Genomic DNA, 26,161 nt, shown 5'->3' with positions numbered 1-26,161 from the left:
TATATATATATATATATATATATATATAATATTTAGATATATAAATTCCACATATTAGCGTTTAGCAGCATAATGCGCTCTGTAAAGGCTCCGCTTGGGCCTGCTGCATTGCTCTGCGTTTTGAAGTATGTGGTTCCCGATTTGATTGGATTTGATTCAATTCAATCTCTCAGTCTCAGGCGGCTGGAGAAAAGCACTCAAAAACAACCTCAGACCGTGACCCAGATAATTTGATTGGAGATTCATGCATAAAATATGGATTTAGGTTGGTAGTTCAGATTTGTTTTCAACTTACCTTGTTCCAAGTGTGTTCGAGAAATGCTCGGTATAAATGTCGTTTGATCTATTCCACGTCGCAAAGTAACAAATAAATTCACGATGCAATTCAGTGGTGAGATTACCTGATATTTTGATAGCTATTGAAACTGGCTTGATGTAGCAGTTGCCATTAGTAAATTCATTTATTGATTTGATGCATTTGGTGCAGTTTTGTAAGTGATATTTATGCATAAAAAGGTGTCCCCAAAATGTATTGGGACAATAAAGTGACACTTAATAATGTCTAAATGCGATTACATTGCATAACAAAATATTGTACCAAGTGCACATTTCTTTGTATCCTTATGTATCTAAACATTTAGAGATGTTTAAGTGTCACTTAAATCTCCAAGTACTTGTTGGGGTCACTGTAAAAGTTACTTCACAAAAGCAGAACATCATTTCTAATGAGTAATACAATGCAATGCTCTCTAATGAACGATCTTTGCTCCATAATGTCAGCATGAGCAGGGAACTGTAGACCACATTAAATTTGCTAGTCATCATTATCACTTTCCATAGAGGCAAAATGCCAGCATGCCTTTTAAAGGCTTTTTCATTTGCTTAAAGATGAAGTGTGTAATTTTGTGGATGTTAAAATACTTTTTCTTATCTCTTCTTAAGCCAATCATAGATTGCTTCCTCTGCATCTTCAGGGCGACCTTTAAAGACAAAAAAGTACTGCTGTTTCTTGATCTCACAATGTAGCAGCAGTCCATAAACAATGGCATCTCAGAGCGCCGCTGCCCACAGAGTTTCTCCTGGCACTGCTAATAGCACCAGGTCGTTTTTGATAAACTTTATCACATCGGTCTTGCCAAAGATGGCGAGAGAGGGAGGGACAGTCAGGGGAATAGTGGTCTCAAACTGTTCTAAGCTAAATTAGGATTCCTCTGCTTGCTTTTGTCCCTCCGGTGTGTTTGTGAACAAGACCGCAGACGCTCAGGCTAAAAGAGCAAGTAATTGCCGCTGCAGGCATCTTTTATTCTGAAAGAGGGATACAGAGTTGTGAAGAGGCACTCACTCATTTAAGTGGCTGAACTCACACTAGACAGAGATTGAAACAGACACATGCAGCTTTTAACAAAATGGAACCCGCAAAGCACGTCTTGTCTTCGGTGTGTGGCAGGTGAAAGGACAAGTTTGTGGCACTTTGTTTCCACTGACGTGTAGCTCTAATAGGAACAAACACTCTAGAGAAAAGCAGCTTGCATTTAAAAGCCACGACCTGTCAAAGGTGAAACCACTGTTTGTTGGAGTGCGGCAGCTATTATTGGACTACTTGATTAAAAAAAGTGTTTAAAAATGTTTCCCCCTGGTCAAGTGTTAAATGCTCAGTTGCAAGTCCTAACAAGATGCTCTTTAGAATTTCAGTAATAATAATTAGAATAGGAATACTAGTTTGCATTTAAAAACTGAATAGAGTTTTCATTTGGTCATTGTGTAAAGGAGGCCAGCTAGTAAGAGCTGTGTGAGTAAATCTCACTCCTTTGACCTCACGAGACGCACGAGCGACTGGCGCTAAAGTCTGTAGTGTCCTTGTTAAAATGCCCGCCTCCCAAGCTGGTCGAGTAAGACCGGTTACATTGGTGACGTTACCCGGATGGGAGTAAGGTTCAGGAGGGTGAGTGTAATGGAGGCCAGCTAGTAAGAGCCGTCTGAGTAAACCTCACTCCCTTGGCCTCAAGAGGTGCATGAGCAGCTGACACTAGAGACTGCGGTCTTTAGCATCCTTGGTAGCGCACACATCTCCCATGCTGAAGACGCTGGTTCGAATCCTGCTCAGAGCAGGTCGAGTAGGGCTGGTTACAAGTGCAATGAAATACTTTGCAGTATTCATATATTCATGAATATGATTAATTGCTTCTTAATTACATAAATGAAATAGGAATAGCCTTAATCAAGGGTTAATTAGTTTATCAGCCTCTTCCTGTTGTTCTGTACAGTTCATCAGCATCTGATAGCATTGACACTCTTAGATGGAGACAAAACATTTCTCTCTCGTGGCGGTTGGGAGGGTTTTTGAAGCGTCTCGCACTTGTTTCACACGTTTTTTTTTTGTGAATCTCTTGCAGTTTCTTTCTTCATTTACACCTAACGCTACACTCTGCTGTCATGCTTTCCTTTGTTCTTTATGAAAAACAGTGCTCTGTATGAATGGAAACACTATAGACAGCAAAAGCAACTTGTGTCATTGTTTTTTTGTTTTGGTTTTTGGTTTCTTTTGCCTAATCCTCTTGCTAATACTTCACCAGACTGAAGGTGTTACTCTCGAAAGCAACAGCTCCTGAAATAGTAGCGCCGCTGTCTCAAATACCTCCAGACGATTGGCTGATGCCACTTTTCTTTTGTCATTTTGTACTGCACGTTTCTTTTATTCATTCTCACTGGAGCGTTTTTCCTCCCGAGCCCCTAATGTGTAGATGATTGCCTCAGGAGGTTGTTGTAATCATTCATACCCATGTTCATAATTCATAATTATAAGCATCCATTTCACAATCTGTTTAAAATGCTGCGGAAACTGGGTGAACTCAGCTTAAATTATGATACACTTTCATTTGTGATTTTGTTTATCTCTCTTTTGTTCGTCTTCTAGAAAGTGATGTCTTTTGATCAGCCTGTTTGTGCAATATGCAACAGTTGATTATGACAAATAAATAGATTTTAAAAATAGAAAACAACTAGATTCTTACTTTTGGTTAAACAAAAAACAAGTAGTGCTTGCCCGTGCAGAACTCGATGCCCTGTTCAACCAGAACTCGCTGCTGTGGTTGATTATTATAAGGTTTCTAATTGGCAAGTCTTTCTAAAAGTCAAAAGAGCTTAAAGGCCCCGGTATACTTCAAACGAAGTTCTTTTTCGTTCTTCGTTTAGGGGTAAAACGAAGTTCGAAATGCATGACCAGCAATTTCCTGTAAACGAACATCTGACGCCGCCCACACTGCTAAAAGCGACGTTTAGATGAATATGTAAATACGTGCCTTTCTTCTCAGTACCAAAATAAACACATCAAAAAATCAGAAAACATTATAGAAAGCCTAAAAAAGCGTCTGATCATAACAGCATGGGAATGTTAGCACGAGCTCTGCAAAGTAGCACTCCAGTCACATCATGTCTTCATATAGCACTTTATTCATTAGATTGCTTAAAATTAAGCAGCTTTACAGTATCAAACACGAAAAACAGTGTCAGTGCCTCATTTCATCAGAAGCACAACTTCATTTTGTACTATAAAGCGCCTATCCAGAGTGTTCATGTTTTCACCCGCGGAGCTCTTACCTCAACAGGTCAAACACACCAAATGAGTAAAAGACGCTGTCCATGCGAATGAAGGCGGAGTCTCGGCACACACCTCCTATTACGTTATCGTCACTGACCAATGGTAGTATGAAGGTGTTTTGCAGCTGTAGCGAACATTTCCTAAAAAGTTTGCTTTGGCAAGCCGTTTCGAACTTCCAAAAAGAACACAAAACAAAATTCATTTTGGCTTGATTTTGTTCGAAATGAAGTCACATCAGTTAGTTCTTTGATTTTGTTTGAAGTATATCGGGGCCTTAAGTCTTGTTGACATTGCTTTTGGGAAAATTAATAGTTTGTCTCTCACAATTTCATCATGTATCATGTCTATGTGATTTATTGTCCCTTCTAGAGACCCAAATTTGGCAGAAAACAATGTGTTTGCACTTGTTGACCTAGTTAAGTATCTGTTGTCAACAGGAGAGAATTGTGGCCAGTGTGTCAAGAAAACTGCTGTAATGGCTAACTAATCCATAACATGCTTCAGAATTGAGTGAATGACCAACTAGAAAAACTTATTGACTGTAAATCTGCTGTCATATGGATTAGCTCTAGTAGGCATGGCAAAAAGCTGGACAGTGACATGAAATCCATATTTTTCAACTTCTCTGGCTAACCATTAAGCATTTGTCATAAGAGTCCCATGTTCTTTTTAAACACATCAATGCCAACTTGTCATTCAAGCTTAGTAAATATATACAGTCGGTTGGATTGGTCTGTGGAGAGTTATTCCCTTGTTTTCTCTCTTTTGCTTTCATTTTCTTTCCAAACTATCATGCATGTCCCGTTCTTTTTGTCATTTCTCTTTTTTGCTTCCAATTTGTTTCAGATCATCATAACCACCATAGCAACCGCAGAGCAATGTGCTAAGAGTAACTCGGCATACCTTAGCAACATCCTGACAACGAGCCACAGTTGTTGCACAGACCTGCACCACTTACCTTTCCTGTAGAAAATGTAAAAATCCAGTATTTATATGTGTTCTGCTAACAGTAATATTGTAGCCTACCAGTAATAATTGAGTTAAATGTTTACATGAAGTCTCTTTTCTCACCTTGCAGCAAAGATTTGTTCTTTTTCATTCCTTTTTTTCCATCTTTCTTGGCCTTTCTCTCTCTGTCATTACACAGTCATTGTAAAAAGCCTTTGACAGTCTGTCAGTGAATTATTTGACTGGAGGGGCAGACAGTATAGCTCAGCTGTCACTTCCTGTAGTGATGTTTCCCATCAGCCGAGACCTCCTCCTATTATTCCATTCCCCAAGTCCCAACGCTCGGGCTGCACTCAGAAATGAAGCACCGTTACCATGCGGCCCTCACCTCATTCCTCTCACCCTTTCTCTTACAAAAGTACTGGGGCAGTACCGTGGTTCAGTGGTGGTATCAGAATTTTGATATGTACCATGGTACTGAAATTCATTTACCATGATGATTGTAAAATGTAATTTATTCCTGTTATCAAACCTGAATTTTTTAGCATCATTACTCCAGTCTTCCGTGTCACATGATCCTTCAGAAATCATTCTAATATGCTGTTTTGCTTCTCAGGTAAAATTTCTTCTTATTATAAATGTTGTGCTTTTAATATTAATATTCATAATTTTGTAGGTATACATTTTTTCAGGATTTTCGATGAATAGACAGTTAAAAAAGAACAGCGTTTATTTGGATTAGAAATATTTTGTAACATTATAAATGTCTTTACTGTAATTTTTGATCAATTTAATGCATCATTGCTGAATACAAGTATTAATTACTTTCAAAATAAATGAATCTGACCACAAACTTTTGAATGGTAGTGTACTATTACCATCTGATATCTTCACTGTACTATGGTACTTCCAAATATATATACCTCCCTCCCTCCCTCCATGCATCCACAACCCTCTTAAAACTTGAGCAGTATTATTTTCACCCATTTTACATTGGCCAATGTGTTTGACCCTGCATGTCCGATAGCAGTCTGTGACAGACAGATGGTCTGCTCACATATGGACCCCTCTTTGCCTCGCTGTGTCAATCCACCCCCTGCTTCAATGCCACAATCAGATGGGACAAACCGCCACTGACAGCAAGGTCACATGTTAGTGGTTGCCCTTTTCCACTGCATTGACGGTTAATTTTTCAGTGTCAACGGTGTGAGTTGGGTCGGTGTTGTGTTTGCATTCATCAGCATCGGATGTATTTGAGCAACTCATATTGGTTTTGATTCCCGTGAGCCAAATTGATATGTGCAATGAAGTGTTGCCGAGGGGACTTTTAATATTTCTGAAGAGTGGCACTGATAATGGCACAGTGAAGTTATAAAATAAATGCTATGAGAGAGACTGCCTGTATTGCCTCTTCAATATGCTTTTTTGATTGATTTGTGGTGTTTTCTAAGCCGAACTTCATTACTGCTAGGTTAGGGTTAGTCATTTAATCAAGCCCCTTACCTTCAAACATGCAAATGATACCTCAAATCCTGTTGAGAAGATGGTTGCTTTTACTTTTCTAAGCAACCAGATGTATGTTTTTCAGCTGGCGGACGATAGATCCCCTAGACTTACAATGAATGAGGGACTGGGGCCATATATAGCTAGCTAGAGGTTAGAGTATCATATAGACTCTAGGATTGACTCTTTTGACTTGGGCCAGTAAGTAACCATCTGGCAACTACCCAGAATACCCTAATAAAGTTTAAGCAGCTTTTTAGTGATCACATACTAGATATAGCATTGTAACAAAAACAGCAAAAAACAAGTATTTACCATGGTAACAAACTATTTTAGTCTGTTTTTTTTTCTTTCTTCATATACGAATCAGTTGGCAGATTAATTTGAATGATTTATACAGAATACAGCAAAGTGATATTGAGTGGTGCTAAAATAAAGCAAAAAAAAATAGCTCTGAATTTTGAAAAATATGTGTTTATGAGGTTTATTTATAGTAGGCTGTCATTTAGCTGATGATTTTATCTAATGCAACGTGTAATGCTCTTATTAGGGTAGAAGCATACTCTGGGCATGTGCGCAAATACAGGTGTGAATGTTCAGCCACTGCATTGCACGCTCAAAAAAATAAATTGTTGAATGAACATGATTTAATCGTAGCACCCATTATGCATCTAACCAAATCAAGTAAACTTGGATTGCTTTGAATATATTTTATATGAACACAATATACATTTGTAGTTTAAACATTATCTTAATATGTCAGTGTAACTTATTTGCAACTAGTTACTAAAATGTTTGTATTGTGTTTCTGTGGTAATGCACATTAATTCAACAAAACTCTGCCTTGTTACACCAAATAGATTATGTCTTGCTCATGTGTGGCTATAGTAATTTAATGAATATCTATCTTATTGTTTCAATTAAATTTGAATTTGAATTGATTTATGCAAATATTAATGTTCTAAGTTGATCTAAGAGCCATTGCCACTAATGCAGCTAGGATCAACTTAGGTTTGTGATGCTTTTGGGAAACTCTACCCAAAGCACTACCATAGTGAACACTTCATTATTAATGTGAAATGAATTTTTGCTAGCTGGTCCCCAACCCAAAAACAAGTGCAACACTTCTCCACAATGGTAACCCCCAAAACCATTAACATAACACAAACTTTTAAATACCAACATAATAGAACAGTAACCATTAAAAAGACATTCCATTTTCTCATTTTGCAAAAAGAAAGTGCTTAAAATAACACTTTATTTCAACATTTAATCTCTCAGTTCAGCCCCTTTAGTCCTGTTTGATTAACTCCTGGTTGGTTGGCTGGTTGGGTTACTTGATTGAAACATGTTATTCCAATATGAAAACATCAAGTTAAGTCAAAGAGTAATCGTTTCAAGTCAATTTAACATGAATCAATCACATTTAAACCAGATACAATGGTGTTGAATCAAAATAAATTGTTTAAATAAAGTGAACAGCATCAAAAATAATTTTTTGAGTGCAAATGCAACTTAATGCTCGTTCTTGCATTGCTGTGTGGGAAACAAACGATAGATTTACCTTCAAATGTCTGTGTTATTAAACCAGATTTTTATTTTTTATTTATTTATTTTTTTCGGTAGCTAGCTAGCAAGATTCTCATCAAACTGTTGCACTGCCATGACAGTAGTTTACTTAAAAGAGAAAGATGAGCATAGAAGAAAACAATTTATGTTATAGAACCCACCGTGGCAACGCTGAGATTGGCACACTTTTCAGATGTTTAACACAGGCTGCTATATAATATAACTTAATGAATTATTGCCATTAGCAAAACCTTTCAAGGCCCTGCGATTTGAAGGCATTACTGTTTATGTGCCTACTGAGATGAGATGCACAAGGACAGCAGATCTATTCAAAACAAGTGGCTGTTGTAAACGCTCACAGAAACACATGGTAGCATCTGGCTTCCTGTCTCAGAGCTCTAAACTTCCATGCAGACTTCACACTGAAATCTGCCGACTAATTAACACCTGTCACGCCACACATGGCATTCGAAGGAAGCAAGTGAGATTTTTATCATCATAACTGGCATTCCAGGCAGCCATGAATGCTTTAGAATAGAATAGAATAGAATAGAATAGAATAGAATAGAATAGAATAGAATAGAATAGAATAGAATAGAAAAATTATTTGTCATCTAAATAAACAGTTTTATTCATATTATTGTTTTAATATGATTATGAACAAAACGGGTATATGTGGTATGATTGTACAAGTTTCATCACCTTTTATTCACATCTAAACATTGATCAGTGAAAAAGAATCTAAACCTTTAAAAGCTAAAATCTCATTGGCTCTTGTGGAAGCTCAAATGTGCTGCGTAACAGACAAGAATGAACCTCATTGGTTCTCGCACGTCATGCAAACGGTTCGGTTTGGAACGAAATGATTGTGAATAAATAATAACAGAATTTTCATTTTTGGGTGAACTAACTCTTTAAATGCCTTAACTTAGCCGTAGTGACTTTATATGAAAAGTAAATAATGTTGGTTTCTCTCTGTTTCAACCTCAGCACTGCATTTGTGAATCCTTCACTATCATTAGAAATGCGGTTATATAATTAACTGTTTCTTAATGTCACGCACCTCATGATGAAAATAACCCGCACTTCATTGTGTTGCAATTACTAAGATCACTGTAGCTTGACAAAAACAATGTTCTTCAATACAGTTTCATTTTGACATTTAATTAAAACACAAACTTTCCTCTCTTCTTCCAGGAAACCAAAATCAACTGTGTGCGACTAGCTACCAAAGGTATGAGAGTTGTTTCACTTATTGTTAACTTGTATGAATGACACATTTTATTGTTGTTATTGATTTATTCACTTATTTTGCTTGTTTCTTTGTATATTCAGATGAGACATGCTTTGAAAAAGTTCTTTGGCTGGGTTGATATTTGGATATTTCTGTGTAATTTAAGTTCCTGTAGCCCAACACACTCAATGAAACTCCAGTCATGTTTTGGTTGGAATTGAGCAGATGTAATATCAGAAATGTTATTTCCTCTGTATTCTTAATAGACCTTTGATTGTATAGTGGAACCCATTACTAAACATGATGAGGTAAAAAAGAAAAAAAAAGAAAGAAAAAAAGGAAAAAGTCTTTTTATTGTACAGTCTGAAAAACCTCAGTTGCATCAGACTGAGATTAGCGCTTCCGGTTTCATTGAAAAATCTGAAATCCCATTTTATTTTACCTGCATGATTATCTGCCTCTGGCCAACAATTTTGTTCAGTTTCTTTTGCTCCATTTCATTTCCCCCTCTCTCCGTAAAAAGACCCTTTTACATAATCACTTCTAGGAACAGAGCAATCACAAGAGACTTTCTATTATTTAATGGACATCATGGATAAAGAGACACTATAGCCATGCAGCGCTACAGACTCATCGCATTTTTTTCTTTCCCATTCTTTCTTTTCCAGTTTTCTTTCATACCTTTTGGCTTTTTCTCCATCTTATTCAATAAGCTTGCTTCTGCGCACACACCTGTTTGTTTGTTTGTTTATTTTGCTGAACTCATTTTATTTTGCTTCATGTCAGGCTTTTTTTTTTTCATGGCCTGTTTTCCTTTCATATCCCAGATAGTTCCATCCTGAGTTGGGTTCTTATGACTGTAAAAAAACAATTACTTTTGTGTTTCTGCTTTTAAAAGGTGATGCCTTTTATACAAACAATTGAGGTTACCCGGCCTTTCCTTGTGTTTTACTGTTGGAGTTTTTAATAGGTTTAGATTACGGGGTGAATTCACTAAAACGATTGCGTGATTTTTGCTCATTCTATTTAAGCAAAAACCCTGTGTCTTATTCATTTACTACCTAAAATCTAGTTTAATGAGAATGAAATAGCACTGCACTGTATTTAAATTAAGTAATTTCCATTACTTTCAATGCAAACACACTTCTTTTATGTATGCATTAGACTGATTTAAGACTGTGCCTTATTCATGAAACCCAGTGCTTTGTTTCTGATATGATTAATGTGTAAATATTACCTCCCACGTAAAGTAGGCGGTAAGCAAAATATCATTAAGATATGTTTGCCTCCATTTCCTAGTGATCACAGAGTGCACTTTTTGTATTTTAAAGAACCAATTCTGGGTCGCAGTGGTGAAGCAGTCATTTATTGTACCAGTTAAGTATGTCAAAATGCAGAAATCTGCTGCATCCTCCACATCTTAGTACTCTGAACTGGCATACAACATGGGGAATTGTGACATGCAATTTTGAATTCAGCACAAATTTTGTAGTCTCATTAGCACAGTCACCTCATTTGCATAATTAATTTGTCTAATCAACTGCTAAAACAATGCAAATGCAAATATACTACAGTAGATGCAATTTAGTATTAGTGCATTCCCCCTAAATGTATTTATTTCAATGAATTTTTGATTACATTTTTCTTATTCTTTTCAGTTTTCATACAATTGGAGACTCAGAATAGAACAATTTTCCAAAGCTACATAAGGCCTCAACTTCAGAAAAAAAAAAAAAAAAAAATGCATTCATATGAAGAAGAAAAAAAAATCTATTTATATTTTCTCTAACTCTTACATGCCTATCCTGTCGGTTCCATTAGATGATTCTGGAGTAATGCTAATTTTCCTTTCCGAATTAGCCTACCTGATGTATCCTATACATTTCAATTTCCTTTCCAGCCAAATGATACTCACTCGAAGGAAGCTCAGATGTTGAAGTTGAAAGCATAATTCTTTAGACTATTTTTTCTTTCCTTCTTTTCTCTCATGCATGCCGGCCTGGAACGTAAAACCTTGTCTTAGTGGTAATAGGTAGGGGACAAAATACCACGCCCTACATACTTGTCATTCCCAGTGAAGGTGAATATTATACCATAGTCAAACTTTTCTTTCTTCTTTGTTATTTTCATCCACATTTCTTCCGCTGTTGTTTCCTTCTCTCTTTTTGTTCTTTTTTTGTTTTGTTTTGTTTTGTTTTTGTTTTTTCCCCAGACCTTATTCCTTTAATCTGCTTCTCTCCATCGACATTTTAATGCATTTTTTTGCATGTCTGGTCCACTAAAAAGTCTAGCTGGTTCTCATTGACTTCATTGACACTATTGTAATTTGACACCCTGAGAATGTACAGTGCCGCACACGTTTTAAATGATCATATTAAATATTAATAATTCATGTTTAAAAACAACAGAGATCCCCTCTATACTGTTGTTTTGCTCATGACCTTGTTATGCTCTGAAAAACTGATTTCATAATTTCAATTATTCATTCTTAAAGAATACTGCTTTCTTAGAAATTACATAATCTTGTTTTGAATGATCTGTTGTTTACTGGGGAATATATATATATATATATATATATATATATATATATATATATATATATATATATATATATATATATATATATATATATATATATATATATATATATATATATATAATATATTAGGGCTGTCAATAGATTATTTTTTCGCACAATTATCGTGAAATTAAGCATACACCATATTGCCATCATTGCCTATATCCAGCAAAGTAAACCATCAGATTGAAGTGTGATTTTCACAAAACAAGGTAAATTTAGATGCCTTTCCAAAAAAGGACACCAAATGATATGATTTCATATAATTCATACATTTATGTAGGCTACACCAAAGCACCCATAAAAAAATCACTGCGATCAATACTGAACAGGATCATATCATGGGAGATGCAAAAAAAAAAAAAAAAAAGAGCCGCCTTGACCTGCATATATACTAAAGTACACACCAACGTACACAGGACAAATCCAAACATTATCCTCAATGTGTGTGAAAACAACGTGACTGTACTGAAATGTGTCTGTGCATAAATACAATGGGCCAGATTTACTAACAGCTTGCATCAGCGCAAACCCTCTTTTGGCGTTAAAAAACTACTGTCAGGATTTACTGAAGACACACAATGCAAAATTAGCGCTGAAAAGGCATGTACTGAGTTGTTTTTGTGGCTGACCTTATTGCATATGCATTTGTAGGAGTTTCCCTTTCAGACGCAAAATTTATGTGATTTAAATTTATTATTTGTTATTTAAGTGAATCACGCAACGGAATTTACTAATATTTGTGCTGTCAATTTACTGGTATTTGTGGCATTATTTAACACCCCAAAAGAGCATGTGTTAACCCATTGTGCGACATGGCTGCAATTGTTGCTGCTAGGAGGAGACATCGCAGAGAACAGAGAGTGCGTGGTAGAAGAGAGAAAATATTTTCCACTCGTATTAATTTCTTTGGAATGCTAGCAGAGGAAGACGTTATCCGAACATATCGTTTGCCAGCCATGTTGGCAATTATACATACAGGTGCTGTTGCCTGGCAAGTCCAGAATGATATATCTTCTACAAGATATAGCAGTCTGGTCAATCCGCCCTCTGTCGCGCCCCGCGTCAACTCCAAACCGTACCATGCAGTAAGATTTGTTTATTTTTAGTGACGCAAACAGCATCACTCTAGTGCGGCAAAATCCCTTCAATATCAACAAAGATTGCGCACAGGAGACCCGAGAGTTTGTCCTATTCAGCTGTGAATTCAGTTTTAAATGACCAAAAACACATTAATTATTTACTTTTCGCTGTTGACTCTCTTTTCGCTTTGCTAACGTCATATCCGCCCTTCTCTGATTGGTTTACTCCGCTTCCTATTTGCTCGCCCTAGAAATCGAATTGATTCAATGGCCGACCAGACTCATCCGCTGGTACAGTGGTGAGGCTGGATTTTCCAGGCAACAGGTGCTGGTCATATAATTAGAATATCATCAAAAAGTTGATTTATTTCACTAATTCCACTCAAAAAGTGAAACTTGTATATTATATTCATTCATTACACACAGACTGATATATTTCAAATATTTATTTCTTTTAATTTTGATGATTATAAGTGACAACTAAGGAAAATCCCAAATTCAGTATCTCAGGAAATTAGAATATTACTTAAGACCAATACAAAGAAAGGATTTTTAGAAATCTTGGCCAACTGAAAAGTATGAACATGAAAAGTATGAGCATGTAGAGCACTCAATACTTAGTTGTGGCTCCTTTTGCCTGAATTACTGCAGCAATGCGGCGTGGCATGGAGTCGATCAGTCTGTGGCACTGCTCAGGTGTTATGAGAGCCCAGGTTGCTCTGATAGTGGCCTTCAGCTCTTCTGCGTTGTTGGGTCTGGCATATCGCATCTTCATCTTCACAACACCCCATAGATTTTTTTGGCCAATTAAGAACAGGGATACCATGGTCCTTAAACCAGGTACTGGTAGCTTTGGCACTGTGTGCAGGTGCCAAGTCCTGTTAGAAAATGAAATCTGCATCTCCATAAAGTTGGTCAGCAGCAGGAAGCATGAAGTGCTCTAAAACTTCCTGGTATACGGCTGCGTTGACCTTGGACCTCAGAAAACACAGTGGACCAACACCAGCAGATGACATGACACCCCAAACCATCACTGACTGTGGAAACTTTACACTGGACCTCAACCAACGTGGATTGTGTGCCTCTCCTCTCTTCCTCCAGACTATGGGACCCTGATTTCCAAAGGAAATGTAAAATTTACTTTCATCAGAGAACATAACTTTGGACCACTCAGCAGCAGTCCAGTCCTTTTTGTAGTCCAGACGCTTCTGATGCTGTCTGTTGTTTAAGAGTGGCTTGACACAAGGAATGCGACAGCTGAAACCCATGTCTTGCATACGTCTGTGCGTAGTGGTTCTTGAAGCACTGACTCCAGCTGCAGTCCACTCTTTGTGAATCTCCCCACATTTTTGAATGGGTTTTGTTTCACAATCCTCTCCAGGGTGCGGTTATCCCTATTGCATGTACACTTTTTTTCTACCACATCTTTTCCTTCCCTTCGCCTCTTTATTAATGTGCTTGGAAACAGAGCTCTGTGAACAGCCAGCCTCTTTTGCAATAACCTTTTGTGTCTTGCCCTCCTTGTGCAAGCTGTCAATGGTCGTCTTTTGGACAACGGTCAAGTCCACAGTCTTCCCCATGATTGTGTAGCCTACAGAACTAGACTGAGAGACCATTTAAAGGCCTTTGCAGGTGTTTTGAGTTAATTAGCTGATTAGAGTGTGGCACCAGCTGTCTTCAATATTGAACCTTTTCACAATATTCTAATTTTCTGAGATACTGAATTTGGGATTTTCCTTAGTTGTCAGTTATAATCATCAAAATCAAAAGAAATAAACATGAATGAATGAATATAATATACAAGTTTCACTTTTTGAATGGAATTAGTGAAATAAATCAACTTTTTGATGATATTCTAATTATATGACCAGTACCTGTATATAACATGGCTTGGCAAATGATACTATATATGTGTACGTGTTTGTCAGATTACATGTAACCAGTTGCGTCTGTGTCGACCCGCTCCTGATGAGAGCATCAGCTCCCAACGCTAATTTACTCTGCTCAACGCTAATTTACTCTGCTCTTGGTAGATTACATTGGTCAACTGATTTGTCTGTGTCTGTGTTTTTTAATTTGCTTGTCAGCAGTAGATCACGTCTTTACTTTGATTGCAATCCTCACCCATCAAAACTTTCATAGCAAGAAGCTGGTTTGCTTTATCCAGCCGAGAAACAGTTTTCATATAATCTGGCCATTCAGCAGTGAGATGTTTTGACGTTCCGTTCAGACAGGAACAGCGTGATGCTGGAGGGCTCGCGCTCTTCAGATACAATGACAGAAAATGACAGAGAGTTTGTTTTAAAGCGAAACAGACACTGGAATTAATGATTCTCTCTGCCTTCTCTGATATAATCAGCATGGACTTTAAGATCATCTAACTGTGTGACGTAAATTATGTTATGATGCAAATTCACATGCTTCTGTAATTTTTTTGCATAAATGAGTCAAATTATTTTAACGCGTTAAGGATTTTGAATTAATCGCATTATGGTTGACAGCCCTAATATAAATATATATATATATATATATATATATATATATATATATATATATATATATATATATATATATATATATATATATATAAATAACTAATCCTTTTTTAATTAATTAATTAATTTATTTTTATTAATTCAGACCATTATTTAAATGTTTGGATATGAATAAAGATATATTACAGTAGAGCTTAATAAGTTTCTGAGCAAAATGTGAGCATAAAGTGATATATGTTGCCTTACCTCAACACTCCACCCCTTACATGTGACCGCTTCACCCAACATGACCCCAGTCATACACTCTGACCCTGCCAGCCTAACCAGTGTGTGTGTGTGTGTGTGTGTGTGTGTGTGTGTGTGTGTGTGTGTGTGTGTGTGTGCGTGTGCATGTGAGTGTGTTTGCCAGCATGTTTTTGTGTGACGTAGAATGCTTGGATGTTTGTGTGTGTTTACTATTCCAGATATATATTCCTGTGTGTGGAAGTATTGAGTGTGTTTACACTGTTGTTATATTTGCTTATTGTGTGCTCATATAATTCTTAAAATAATTCAGTTATTTCTATTATATATTGAAGGATAGATTTTGTTGTTCAGATCAGATGTCAAGCACTTCCACGCACACACACACATACACAGGTGTCAGCTCTTTAGTTCCAGTGCAATATGGTCCACGTCTCATTGCTTCTCCATTTCACATACAAAATGTTCAATTGCCCTGACTGAAATTACAAATTGCTTGCACTAAAATGTCTTACATTTCTGAAGGGTCTTGCAGGATATCTGCGTTGCACAGGAGATAGTTGACTTTTAGCCAGCCAGTGAACCGTTACAATGCTTAATCATCTGAATTATGCAGATTAAAGTCATCATTTTACATTTTAAATATATATTTTGACATACAGTTATAAGGATCATAATTATGTTTTGAGAGTTCAATTTGAGTGCACACTGCCCCCAAAAAGTAATTGCACACTTAATTGAAACTTGAATATGCACAGATAGCAAAATATCAGACATGTATTGTAAAGAAGGACAATACAAACACACTTTTCAAGCAACACATTTTACTAAAAGAAAATTGATGGGTTTTAAATTAACTTCCATTCAGTATTTAACTTAAAATTTGTGTCAGTAAATAATATTAATTTGCAGATGTCACTGTTTATTTGCAGATTTTGTTTCCTTTGCAATGAAATTCATACATTTTTAGGTGTGACTTTTTCCGAACAATTTTTTGGGGGGGCCAGTAATATTCACTAACCATTAAAAAGCAAAACTTAGTTGTGTTTTCTGCATTATCCCAACAGTTCCAAAAACAAGCAAAAATAAAATAAATAAATAAAAACAGCACATCATGCATTATTCATGTACACATTGAGCTTGAAATCAATTGGCAGTTTACACAAATACCCTTTGTTTCTCAGTGCTCCCATATGGAATTTAACACAATTTAACAAAAAGAACCAGCAATGCTTAAACCTAAATACACTTGTGAATTAGAAACAAAGGGGATTTTTAGTCAAATGTATTTAAAATACACCCTTTAACCTCTTTGTATTTGGCTTTTTTGAGCCATTAGCATTATGGGTCATTTACATGAATGCCTAATCTTAATCTGAGATTATAATCCTGTTAGATGAATCCAATGATGCATCCATAATCCTGTCGACTGACGAACAATAGCCGTGGAGATATCAGCAGCGATATGCACCCCTTTAAATCCTTGCGTAATCCCTCAGCCTACAGACCTGCTTTAAATAAAGTTATACAAAAGTACCTTTTTCACACGCTAACAGAACCACAGAGTATCGCAAAATGTCGGCAATGAAAACGCACCCACTCCAACGCCCCCTGTATATGGTAGGGATTAAGTTTTAATATGATGCGATTTGATAATAATTCCTCTTTGATACTTAATTTTACCCTATCAAAAAAAAAAATGATTTGCATACTCGCATATTTTATTGGGCATACAAGCAAAGCTTGTAGAGTGGGTGAAGGGAAATGCATGGCAAGTGTTTCTAATCAAGGGCAGTTTGTATTTTTCTGTATTATTTTACATCTTATGTTGGGCAGGAAATAGCATATGTCTTATAAGTGCACTTTTGCATTATTGCTAAAATCCTTATGATTCAGATAGGTATGAGGGCCATTAGAACCAATTATATGTCAACATTTTACAAATATAAACACATAGAATCGATATTTCATTACCTTACTAGGTTATGGGTGGTATGGAATGAACTATTGTAAAAATCACAATTTAAAGCTGAGGTGTGTAAATGGCCATCAGATTTTACTTCAAGACAAACTACAGAAACTATGATTTACTGCTTGCTATTACTGGTCAGAAGTAGGTGGTATTATGGTGGAGGGACATTTTCTATCCAGATGGCATTTTGAGGGTACAGTAGATTGGAAACAAACTGAAATTGAGCAGTATTTTAAATGTACGTGCTAAAAATTCATCTGTTTTTTAGGTGTATCCTGGCATATAGAACTCTATGAGAAGTGATTTTGTGATGTCCTAAAGGGTTGGTAAAATGAGTCAATTGGTTGGTCAAGATTAATATTGTTGCCGTGAAGATAGTACTGGTTGGGAGGATGATATCAGAAAATAGGCTGAAAGAACATCATGGCGAAAGTGTCTATTGGGATGTGTGTGAATGTGTTTTGTGTGTGGATCATGAACTGTTGAACCCAATCAGATCAGAGCAGACTGGAGGACATGGAGTTCAGTTACCACATTGATAGAGTCAAAGGAGAGCACATAGTCCATCCACGTAGGCCATCCATAGCGCTGCCTTCACCTTCCGACAGCTCTAGATGGAGCTAAAAAAGTGTTTAGCTAGAAAACACTCCAGGTTAGAAAAGATTGGCTTAGTGTTCTTTCAAAGGTCAGAAGAAACTAAAGTTGTGATTATTTTCAAAGTCCGGTCCCAGATATATGTCTTGCTTGCTGTGTTCAGAATACACAATATCAGTCCAATTTTGGCATGATTCATTTGATTCATTTTGGCATGATTCGTAAAAACGACAATGGGCATTGGGACGCAAGAATATCATCTCGTATAGTGTGTCATAGTGGACAACAACCGTCACCACGTCTGCATTGCTTTACGACGTCCCGACAGAAAGACTAGCATGTTTTTTTGGTAGATTTTCAGCGGAATTGGGCTACTTTAACACCATTGCCGTGGGTTGTTTTTCATGTTCGCAGGTTGAAGTGACCCCAAATAACATGATATTTATGATGGAATGCAAATTTTAACAGGGGAACCCCACCAAAAACGTGGAAACCCCCCACTGTTTTGGGCTAATTTTGAGTAGCAATTGGGTGGGTTTTGTTGTGAAAACCTAGAAACCCTACTGCTAGGTTCAAGGAACTATGGCAACAATACTCCTGTCTTTATGATGTTTCCTCGAGGAACTACCTCGACGGAGTGAAAAACAATAAATGATAGCGGAGGTGCTTCAGCAACCCGGTGAGTACTAGAATTACCATTAAGCTAACATGCCGCTTCGGTAACCATTGTTTGTTTCCGGAAGTAAGTAGCTGCTTATATGCTTTGGTCATAATTGAAAGATTAGGGTTCCCTCCTCTTGAGATTATGTTTGAATTTCATTAATTGAAAGATTAGATGGGTTCACTCCTCCAGAAATTACGTTGTGAACTTCACTTAGAAGTCAAAATCACATATCTGACACCGTGACTATCGTAACTGAAGCAGTCTGAACCCGGTGTTAGGGGTTTGCTTATGTTGCCTTAGGGCCAGTTCACACAGAATGCATTTTTCCATTCCACTGCGCTACTTTTCCATTGTTTTTCAAAGTAAACACACGTTAGATGGACATCTTTAACAATTGTGCTTGTGTCTCCCATCTTTTTGCAGAATCTTGTGCAAAACACATATCTCGACCTTGCTGCTTCTTTTTTTTTCGCTCCACTGACCAGCGTCTCACATTTTTAACCGCAAAAAATGCATTCTGTGTGAATGACCCTTTAGATTGCAAACTCACTAGAAATTAATGAAATCTGATTATGTCACTACAAATCGCTGTCAGCACATATCCAAAGTATTTATGCCATGTTTTCTTGTGAAAATATCTGAACATCCTTAAGACAAGAGAAATTTATTTGAGAAGCACAACTGCATAAAATAGTGAGACTTTTTTCAGTGAATATTTCTTGAACGAGATTTTACACTATTGGCGTTTATATATATTTACATTTTTTTGTACTGCAAAACAAGCCAAAACTACTGATTAATAAAAGGACTTTTTTGTTTTGTTTTGGTTTAGCTTTTCAGCATACAGTTCCAGAAATGTCTTTTTGGCTGAATGTTTAATCTTCTCATGCTTAAAAGAACTGTACGGTTTGAGGGAAATAAATAAATCAAATGATTGAGCTTACATGAAAGCAAACCACCCACATAGAGAGATCAATGTGTTAATATGCAGCAGATTGTTAAAGATGTCTCACTGGCAAGTTAAAAAAATATTCCCTTAAATGCAAAGTGAAGGTAAAAAAAAAAAAAATAACATAACACAATTGTTTAATCACTGAAGACAGGGATTACATGCTTTTCTAAGGTTTGTGTATGTGTAGATATTGTATGCAACCATTTATTTATATCTATACATTTTTTAAAGTCTATACAACCTTTCTTCTTTGCATTATTAAGATTGATGTAGATTATTATGTGGTGGAATATTTCACTTAGTTCATGTTTTGAAAATAAAGTGCAAAAAATCAACAAGATGATTATGATCTTTTCAACAGCAAGCAGCTGAAATTCTTTCATAGAAATAATGGCAATTTCACAGTACAATTACATGCCTGATGAAGGTAGATGAGCCGTTTGGTGTGGAGCCACGCTAATCTGAACAGTATTTTCTAAAAGTCATGCATGGTTGTGCAGATTTTATACAGATATTAAAATAACAATTCATCGTCAACAAAACGTCCTGCAAGATGTGCTGCATGCGAGTATGCAACACCCATATGTACACAAAGACACACATACTGTACATCTGCATGAATCTCTACCCTCATTCTCTGCCTTCATCCTTTTTTTGTTTTTTGTTTGGCTAATCAATCTTGTATCCATATTTCATGCCTGCATTTCTCACGTTGAATTGTCTTTTGGTTTATTTGCATTCTCTAACCCAAAATCCAAAGGCCCTAAACTGTTTCATTTCACCACAGTGATACAGTATTTAAAAGGCTCCTTAAGGTCTTTTTTTTTTTTTTTTTGTCTGTTGCCTGTTAATTAATGCCATTCAATAAACAATTCCCCTTTGCCATAGACCTGCCACACAGTAATGATCAGTGTCACTTGTGCATTTGTTTTGTCTAAATTTAAATGCATTTAATTTAATTTTGAATGTGTGTGTCTTTTGAATATGTTTCACTTGGGCTGATTGTGCGTGTGAAAGTGTGTGAATGTAGGACGTGCTTGAATGGACTTCATTTTTATGTGTTTTCATTTGATTCTTGTATGTGTTGGTTTTGCGTGTGTCGCTGTAGAGCACACTCAACAGCTCTTGTCTTAGTTAAAGACCCTTTCTCTTCTTTGTGATGTACTTGTTGCTTTAAAGGTGCATCTACCCAGAATTCCAATGACATAGAGCCTGAAAAACAGGTGGACAGCACTGTAAAGATGGCAGGCGTCATTGCGGGAATCCTCATGTTTGTCATCATTCTCCTGGGCGTTCTTCTCACCTTCAAACGCAGGTACTGCTTGCACACACACTTTTAGCTTAACATTACAATGAATAATGTAGTGTATGCATATACAGTTGCTCATGTTTGAATGTACAATAGCTGAGGCACATTTGAGGGAATTTGAGGGTGTTAGTTAGCATTGCTTTTGACATAATCAGCTTTTGTGTCTCCTGGTGAAACATGCACACTGGCTTTCTTTCATTACATCACTTCCTCTCACCTACTTTACCGCCCACCCCCCAACACACCCCCTCATGTCATTGTGCCTTACAAGAGCCCACCACTTCCCATAGTGCCTCTGCCGTCCCTGCCGCACACCAACACTCGCACAGCTCTACACTCCTCGTCTGTCTGTGGAACAGTTTGTTTAGTCTAGGCAGGAATTACGGGGGTGTTTGTCTGACCTGCTATTTAAGGCTTGAACCCTTTAAATTGAAGTCAAAACTAGAGTTTGAGATAAATGGGATACGGCTGAAAATATCCTGTCAGCAATAAACTGATATTTCAGCCATCAATAAGCCGATATTTGGCCATTTTAAGATTTTTCTGGACTTTTTCTGTCAGTTACAAAATCTATCTGCAGTCTTTTCCGCATTGTAAATGGTATTTAATAATAAACTTTCTTAGTGAAACTAAATATTTTAGTGAATTTTCAGTAAATAGTTAAATATTTTTGAAATTGTATACATGCCTCATTTTGCACTATTAATATTTTGAATATATTATATCATAAATATACTACATTGTAGTGTTGTCACGATACTGGAATTTCTAACTTCAATACGATACCTTGAAAAATATTGATACTTAATACAATTTTGGACACCACAGGGAAAAACTAATGGCAAAATATACTGCCATATAGATATTTTTAATAATATACCTTTTTTGTCCATGCATTGAAAATCTAGTCAATCAATATTTTCAAGTTTCAAAAAGTACATGACACATCGTACTAGTAATTCATATGAATGGAGCAGTTTAATCCCAGTCTTCTGAACAGACACGATAACTTAATATGATGAACAGATTTTAATTTTGGCTTTTATTCACATATAAACATTGATCAGTTACCATTACTATTTTCTCACCTAAATGTTTGCTAACTCAGTGTATTTGTGTTTTTACAATGGGGTAATTTTGTTTACACACAGCACAAAGAAGCTTAATTTCAAACTTTGAATTGAATTCACAAAAAATACAAGTAAACAGTCAGTAATAAAATGAGATAGTAGTTGCAAATAAATACAATAGAATACAGATACAAATTATACAAATTTTTATATATTTTTATATATGCCATAGTATTCAGTTAAGAAATATTACAGGAATCAAATGTAAAAACACTGGATAGTCTTCATTGTAAAAAAAAAAAAAAAAAAAAAAGATTAATTGTTGCAATTAAAGTTACAAAAGTTATTCAGTCCGAAAGCAGTGAGTGATTTTCTCTTTTCCTTTTGTTCTTTGATTAACAGACTGCAGCAGGTTTATTAGGCTGCTGTCACTTTTAGACCTAATGCTCAGATTCAATATACTGTTACACAGTCCTTCTTGAGTCCTTACTAACTCAAATCTTACTTATAATTGACTCATCCCTATCTTACTTATAATTGGAGAAGATATTTAACATTTTAAATACACGGATTACACATTTAAGAACCCAGCAAGCAATTTTGCATTTAAAAGACATCTAATAGTCCAAACACAGCCCTGACGTCTAGGCTAAAACAAGGCAAAAATTGGGCTGTCAGTGAAAATTGAATAAATGTCTAACCATAGTCCAAGAACAGACTAGTCAAAGAAATGAAACCGAACATCTTGTAATCACTGTTGACTTTGCTTACATGATGGAATATCATACATCTTGCAAGTTATTTTGGCAAAAATGACATGTAACCAAATTCAACATTATTTTGACTAGAAGTGGGTTACTCATTTCGGACTATATTGGGTCTATAGTTAACTGAGATGGTGAAATTTATTGCACGCTGGGAACCACTGAAAAATTCTTTTAAAAAGTTGACATCCTTGAAAGTCATTATATAATTTGTACATTGTCCAGTACTACACGGGCAGTAGTAAATTAACTATAGATCATACCCGAATCCCACTGTGACACACCATTCCTGTTTTTCATGGCATAGTTGGGTTCCACACTCATGCTGCTTTACTCGAATAGCTGATTAAGTTGACCATGCCTTAATGCATATTAGCCTAAACCTAGGACTTTTTCGTTTTTTTTTTTTTTTTTTTTTTTTTTTAACCTGTTTGATTGTTCACAAGGGCAAGGTGATGACGGGACCTTATAGAGTGCCAATACGAACCACAGTCGGAAATACAATAGTGTTTAAAACCACCAGCTAAATCATTAAGCTCTAATTACCATGAATTGTAAAGGAGTGCTTGACAGCACCATTGTTAATGCATCACTGTCTGGAGCAGTGCGAATTGAAACTTAATGATAGATCTCGCTATTAAAAGAGCGGGAATCAAAAGGTTAGCCGTGAATGGCCTTAGTAGGTGTTCATCTTTCACAGTCGATGAAGGAAGGGCACTTCTATTCATAAGGCAGAAACTTGACGCTTGAATATTGCAATAATAGCTTGTGCTTTTTTGTCAGTTTTCTGATGCGTGGGAGTCACAGTGGCAGAAGTTATATGCAAATACATTAGTTCTCCAAGTCTGGATTCACATAAATAGCTCAGACTGTGGTTGGTTTGAAAACTTTACAGCTATCATGCATACATTTACACACAAGTGTATTGTAGGATTGTGCTCTGAACCCTAGCAAGCTGCTTCCCTTTATGCTATCTATGTTGACAGCTACCTTTTAAGGCAGTCAGTTAGAGTTTGCTGAGTTAGCAAACACGAAAAAAATATAGCACATGCACATATTGGGCTCTATCATACACCCGGCGCAATGCAACGCCAGGCGCGTCACAAGTGTTTTTTGCTAGTTTCAGCCCGACACAGTTATCATTTTCACATCCAGCACCACATCTGTTCGCCCATGGGTGTGCTGGTCTGAAAACGAGGTGTGTTCAGGCGCATTGTTGGCGTGTTGCTGTTTTGAGGCAACTGATAATGACGTTGCAGTATTTTTGTTATTTTTGTTATTTAAAGGGCGCATTAGTAATATGCACCCATAGACGGTTACACAACACGTGTACACTCTGCTTGTTACACACACACAGGGACATGCAGCGGCACACAAACATGCCAAATATTAAAAATAAAAGGATTTTAATTTTAATGATTATTATTGTGTCCTGTCATAATGGATAGTAATTGCATGTATCAGAATTACCTTTTTGCAGTAATGATGAATGATATTGTCTAATTATTTGACCAATCATGGCAATACACACATGTATTTAAACTGACTCGTCAATAGCAATCCGCCATGGTGCAAGTGCACCTGGCTTTTAAAGGGAATGGAAGATGACACTCTGATTGGTTTATTGCATGTTATGCCATAAACACACCCATAACTCATTAAGAGAATAGGTGCAACCCTTTTGGACATGTGCCTGACTCGCCAACCATTTTTTCTGTCATTAAACAAGCAAAAGCACCTTTAGACCATGTGCTTAGATCATTAAAATAGGACCCATTGGATTAAATATTTTTAGTAAAAAGTAGTTTTTAATTACCATTTTAAGTACCTTTCTGTACTAGTGAAAGACTAGTATATCAGGAAGTGTTGCAATTCTGCATCTTGTTTTCCACCTCAGTACAAATTCAGAAATTTAGTTGGAACTTTATTTTCTGATTATCATGCAACAATGTAATCTATGTTCAGTTCGCTGTTTAAAAGATTAGCCATGTCAATAGATAACTCACATTTTTTGTTTTCAAATATGTTGAGGTGAATTTTGAGTGAAATTTCTGCTGTTTAGGGAAGCATCTAGGGATATGGAACCAATTCTAGGGCACTAGAATTTTTTAGCATCCGAGAACTGAAGAATTCAATTTGCAATGATTGTAGATGTCTGCTCTCTAGCTGCTCTCTAACGCATTTTGTTTTCAGGAGAAAAGACAAAATTGCTTATCCCTCAACTTCTTTTGATCATTCATATTTTAGCCACTGACACCAGCACTTAAGTCAGGCAATGATGTCTCATGCATTGCAGCATTTTACATGTCTTTCAGTCACCATGAATTATTTCTGTGGCGTCAAAAATGCTTGCGAGCTCATAAGCTATGCTTTTTTATCTCTCAGAGCTTGTGTAAAGCATGTTTTTTTTTTTTTTAAGGCAGGAGAGATGGACTTCATTTTTAAACTTATAATACAAGGATGAATGGAGTGGACAAGCTGAGTCTAATGGCAAATTGATGTTTTACTTCTTGGTAATAAAATGTCCCCTCAGGCGTCTTTGACTAAGCTAAGATAGATTGTAATTAATAATGGATGGCTCACATATCTTTTAAAAGTTGGAATTGTAGCTGTCGTCTTGCATTGAGTCACAGGAGATTTGGCTCTGGTGCCGTTCAGTTTGGATCCCTAAACATACATGCACTGGTGAAGGTACTCCATGAAGTCTAATGTGCTGTTTCACATTTCTGTATGCCACCTGTCATGTGCAATAGGCATGGTATTTGTCCTTGTATAGCTGTCAAGAACAGGTCTAGGTCACATTTCAACCCAAACCCAAGTTTTTTTTTTAAATAAAATAAAGCCTTTTCATGATGATTACAATTTTCATGATGATTAAAAACATTTTCTCATTACCTTAATATTTTAATGTTAGAATTGAGAAATTCTCATTACTATGGTGATTGTTATTAGATTGTTTATTAATTTTTAAATACTCCAGAATACATTAGCACTTTACCATTATCATGCATACATTAATATGTATCATTTATATATACAGTATATTTTAAATATTTATATATTAATATTTTTCTCCAGATTACCTTAATGAGAATTAGATGTCTTTTTCTTTTTTTTTTTTTTTTTTTTTTTTGTGCTGCAGTAATGGGGATTTCATCCTAATTAAAAAAAAAAAAAAAATCTTAAAGGAATAGTTCACTTCATAATATAAATTTCCTGATAATTTATTCACCTCCATGTCATCCAAGATGTTCATGTCTTTCTTTCTTCAGTCGAAAAGAAATGAAGGTTTTTGAGGATCACATTAAAGGGTTTTTCTCCATATAGTGGACTTCAACAGGGTTCAACGGATTGAAAGTCCAAATTGCAGTTTCAATGCAGCTTCAAAGGGCTCTACAAGATCCCAGACAAAGAATAATTGTCTTAACTAGTGAAACGATTGGTCAAAAAAATGTATATACTTTTTAACCACAAATGCTCATCTTGCACTAGTTCTGTGATGCGTCACGTGTTATGTAATCACGTTGGAAAGGTCATGCGTGACAGAATGTTTTCCTCAAAAACCTTCATTTCTTTTCGACTGAAG

At 36.2% G+C, this 26,161-nt stretch overlaps 1 protein-coding gene across 1 annotated transcript in view; it reads left to right on the top strand.

Moving 5' to 3' along the window:
• Positions 1 to 26,161, top strand: part of ptprt (protein tyrosine phosphatase receptor type T) — a 277,019-nt gene that overhangs the window by 183,248 nt on the left and 67,610 nt on the right. The window contains exons 13-14 of the mRNA XM_067374922.1: positions 8,816 to 8,852; positions 20,612 to 20,747. Of these exons, the coding sequence (XP_067231023.1) occupies positions 8,816 to 8,852; positions 20,612 to 20,747 (173 nt within the window). The remainder of the gene's footprint in view (positions 1 to 8,815; positions 8,853 to 20,611; positions 20,748 to 26,161) is intronic.

This window comes from Chanodichthys erythropterus, chromosome 21, assembly GCF_024489055.1.
Source record: "Chanodichthys erythropterus isolate Z2021 chromosome 21, ASM2448905v1, whole genome shotgun sequence".
Lineage (NCBI taxonomy): Eukaryota > Metazoa > Chordata > Actinopteri > Cypriniformes > Xenocyprididae > Chanodichthys > Chanodichthys erythropterus.
Note: the sequence above shows the minus strand (reverse complement) of the source record. Positions and strands in the feature narration are given on the sequence as shown.